General features: G+C 43.1%; 1 protein-coding gene across 1 annotated transcript; it reads left to right on the top strand.

Annotated features, from left to right (window-relative positions):
• Positions 1 to 1400: 1400 nt before the first annotated feature.
• On the top strand, positions 1401 to 2153 carry N7458_002464 (uncharacterized protein; the record flags this gene model as incomplete). The annotated part of the gene is made up of 1 exon (XM_056905847.1): positions 1401 to 2153. One exon carries the CDS (start codon positions 1401 to 1403, stop codon positions 2151 to 2153), a length of 753 nt encoding a protein of 250 aa, XP_056769954.1.
• Between the last annotated feature and the right edge of the window lie 2492 nt (positions 2154 to 4645).

Raw genomic sequence — 4645 nt, forward strand, 5'->3', positions numbered from 1 at the left:
GGACTCCGGCAGGATTGAAGCCTCCGGCAGGACTGTAGACTCCTGCAGGTCTCAGGACTTCTCGCTAAGGGTACCAAGAAGCACATCGGTGCCACTCCATGACTTCCTTGGATCATACGAGCTCTAATATTCGGACGATGGTCTATGGGATATAGATCGTTTGATCTGAACCATAGGTGGCATCTAATCCTCTGAGAGACTGCCCTTCAAGACTGTCAAGATGTGAGAATATCATTATAGAAGAATATTAAAAACGGGAAGGGTTTCCTGGGATATCTATTGATTTGAGAGCGTACGTGTTTCGTGAAGAAAATCTTAAGAGAGATTTAATACCAGGAACCTCATCTCATGACAGGAATTGTCTCGTGTAGGCCACCCTGAGATATTTTAGTCAAGACTAATGTCATAAAATGAGCCTCCTATGACTAAGCTCCTGAGAGCCCTGAGCTTCCAAGACCTTAGTCATATGATGGTCCTCTGGAGAAGGTTCTATTCTTGAGAATTCCCTCTTGAGACGAAACTAGTCCTGTGAGACCCGACCAGAGAACAGAGGGCAGACAAGAGGAGGTACGTTATGAGACCTAGTTCTTTGAGTCGAAGGCCTCCCTATAACGGTCATCCTAGGCCTAACTCGGCTTTAGACATGTAGGGGCCACCCAATAGTGTTGCGCTGCGGAAGTGGGATTCAGCGCTTTAGTCTTCACCTCCAGTGAGGAGGGATCCCATTGGCTCACTGTGTTCATTGCCTGGTGAAGTGGGTCACTGTCGAAATACGGAATACAACTACCGCAGTGGCCTCCTATTCGGGAGTGTTTTGGGTGGCAGGACACCCCGCGGACATACGTCAAAGAAAATGAAAAATATGGGGAAATCTTCATTTCCGCTTTACGTTGGGAAATCCAGGCGGAGGCTAGTTGGTCCCGAGCGGTGGCTAGTTGGTCCCGAGCGGTGGCTAGTTAGTCCTGAGCAATGTCGAGTTGTGCCTTTACGTTTTACTGGATGTATCATAGGAATAGCGCTAAAAATAGCTTAATGGTGGTCAGGAAGGGCAATAATTATCATTAGGCTTGGGAATCACCGAGATTGGAGGCTCTCTCCGTGAAAGCGGTGAGGGGCCTTAGAGCGAGTACTGCGCCCTAAAGCGATTGCCCCTGAAAGGTACCATGAATACGAGCCTCTCGTGGGGCTCGTGTTTATTTCTTGGCTGTCTGTCGATCATCCTCAAACTCCACCATGGATGGATGATACAAAGACAACCGCAGTTTTCCCGACGCAGAACCATTCTCTTTTTCCCTTTTCTGTTTCCTTCCATTCCTGCCCGCACTGCACAACCCACAAGAATGATCAAAACCCTCCGTAAAAAATGGCCCTACACCCAACTTCTCGTGTGCGAGACGGTCATGTTACCAATCGTCATTTTTGTATGGATTGTCACCCTTCCCTACTCGTTCTACCACTCGTCCCCGAACTGGGGCATACGAAAGAAGGACATGCCGCCCGTTCAGCTCTACCTGGACCACTTCTACCGCTTACACCCGGACCTTGTAGCTGGTCTTCACTCGAATATTGAGCGACTACTACCAATCACAAAAGACCCTTTTCTGCCCCAGAACACACGCTATTGGCCAACCGAATACCACTCCAACACAGGTTCGACAGAATTCACAGCGCTGTTCCCCATCCTCGAAGACGCAGGCTGGCCGCGGCGCGTCGTCTGGACTTTTCTACGGGACGAGGTGGAGAAGAATACGGTGGATCTAAAGCTAACCGAGGCCCAAAGGGGCGAATTCGCGAACGTGATGGAGAAAATGTGCAGTCATCATTTAGCCGGATATGCGGAGAAGTTGTTGCACAAGGTCTTCGGTGCGTGGAGGAATAAACAGGTTCGGAAGATGGTGTTTAATCTGGAGCCATTGACTGATCTGCACGCGGTGATCCCTGCGTCGCTGGACTCTCTGGACTGGGTGCTGCGACGTGGAAGTGTGGTCACGCCGAACCCGGCTGATGTGTGGGAGTCATACCATCGGTTATCTCGCTTGTCAAAGTTTTCAGCTATATGGGGGTGGGTCGGTCAGGGGAGGACTCTGGAGGAGGCGATAGGGACCCATTGGCAGATTTTGGATATGAGGTTAAAGATGTCTTGGGACGAGTAATCGCACTAACCGCGTTTCTTTGTTTTCTGTTTTATGTCTATTTCTTATGTATGAACTCTACCCTTACCAAGTCAGCGCTGGGATGTTTGAGCGTTTAAAGAGTTCACTGGCTGATCATGCCTTTTGCTTTGAACTCCCTCAAGAGGGAAATACCGAGTTCTATGGTTCCCCTACTCCGTAACTCCGTAACTCCGTAGGCTTTGGGTACTTGAAGGCCAGACTGCTTTTAGTCGGGAAAATCCCACGGCTGCAGCAGACAAAATCATCAAAGAAAGTGAAAGAATGAGAGATCTCTTTTCCGCTTCACGTTGGAGAATAGGCTTTTTCTATAAGTAAAGTACCTAGATTCCTTTAACTAGTATCTAATTAGGTAGTCTATCTTTAATTAATATATATAGATAGTTTCTAGAGCTATAACTATTTCTTCTATAAAAAGTATAATATCTATTTAGTATAGTTTAGTTTAGACTATCTATCTAGTCTTTAATAAATTTAGATATTATTTCTTTAGGTCTACTTAGTAGAAAGTTGTGAGCAAGCGATACTGCGCAGGTTAGGTAGAGAGGAAGTAAGATAAATTGATCTTCTTCCTTTAATTGAATAGGAAGGATAAAATCAATTCGGCTTAGAATCATAAAGATAAGATGAGAGAAGAGTGAGGTAGGACTGAAGCTTGGTTGATTGTATTAAATCTTGCTTGTATGTATTAAACATGATTTTCTTGGTAGAGAAAGCAGGGCATATTTATAATCAATTTGTCTCTTGCATATGATCGTTCTAGATGATATATGATGATCTTATGCAGACAGATCTAGATGCATAGTGATCTCATGCAGTAGCTGTTTGATCGGTGATTGCTTGATTGTACGATGTCATTGACTGTAGTGATGATGTAGATCGTATACTATTGTATACGTCTTACTTGATGTCATTAACCGTAGTAATGATGTAGATCGTATACTGTTGTATACGTCTTACTTGATGTCATTGACCGCAGTGATGATGGTATAGCATAAAGCTTATAGAGATTCAGCTATCTTGTATAGGCCTTATGAATCTAGCTTGATATGCTGCATGACGGTTTAGGCATCTTGCCCTATATCTCACACCCCCCCCGTAATCTTTATACTATAGTGCGAATAGCAGTAGAGTATAGAGATTAGTGTAGAGTATATAGGATCGATATATATATAGGGTGCGGCTGTTGGCACGACCCGGGAAATCTGCTCGCACGACCCGGGGCCTGAATTTGGCCTGAATTACCGCGTTTCTGCCTGATTTCTGCCAAGCCCGTCACGGCTGTTAATTACAATCTTAACCACCTCCTTCCTTCTTATATACACGCATCCTTTCCTCCTCCTCTTCTATTCAATTTAACTAGCCCTATCACATGACCTCTTACCCTACCAAAATCATATGACCCACATACTAATCTAATTTAATCTAATTCAATCTAGTTTAGTCCTCCTCTTCTAAGACTAGGCCTTTATCTACCCCACTTCTTACCAACTATGGATTCTTCCGCTGATTTAGATCAAAATCCCTCTCTCTCACAATCTATTATACCACCTATACTACCACCTAATCCAAAGCTTTTCTATGAATCCTATAACCTTGCGAAGAAGGCCCTATAGGAATCTGCTAAAGAAGAGGGGTTTGCCCTAGTCACAAGAAGGTCTAATGCTAAAAGGGTTGAACTATCTTGTTGCCTTTAGCTAGATCCTACTATGAAGGGTCTTTCTGTTGCAAGTAAGGCTAAACAGCGAGAGGTTAATAAGATTAGCACTAATTGCCTATACCAGATTCAAATTTGTATACGGAAGGATAGGAAAAAGGTTATTCTAGATCGCTATAAGATTGTGGTTAAACATAGCCAACACAATTATGGCCCAATTCTACTAAATCTTCTAGTTAAGCTTCGGCAAGAAGAGAGAGATAAGAAGGAAAACCGACTCCTTGATTACTTCGAAAAAGGCCTAAAACCTATAGCAATTTCGATGCTTTTGGAGTCTAAGAAGAGTCTGCTTAACTTGAAAGACCTCCAAAACCTCCGCGCCCGAACCAGATCAGTTTTCCTTAGCGGGCGTACATCGATTAAAGCAGTAATAGAAAGCCTACTAAACTAGATTATCTAATACGAATTAGATAACCAATAGCGACTAATCAGAATCATATTTCTCTTAAGGATTGGCCTTAAATTTCTACGAATCTATCCGAATCTCCTATAGGTAGATGCTATATATAAAACTAATCGGTAAGTTAAGAGATAAGTAAGAGAAAGATCAGAGATAGCTAGCTAATTTACTTAGGTATAATATACTAATAGTTAATATCGTCGGACAAACCTTAACTAGAAGAACCTTCTATGTAGCCTATTACTTCGTTAGTAATAAGCAATAATTGTTATATCTTTAGATATTTCAAACTCTTCAAATATAGCTTATACAAGCAAAGATTCAAGCTCTATATATTATCTTCTCCGACGATATAGA

The sequence above is a fragment of the Penicillium daleae genome, assembly GCF_028827525.1.
Source record: "Penicillium daleae strain IBT 16125 chromosome Unknown utg000002l_segment0_segment0, whole genome shotgun sequence".
NCBI lineage: Eukaryota > Fungi > Ascomycota > Eurotiomycetes > Eurotiales > Aspergillaceae > Penicillium > Penicillium daleae.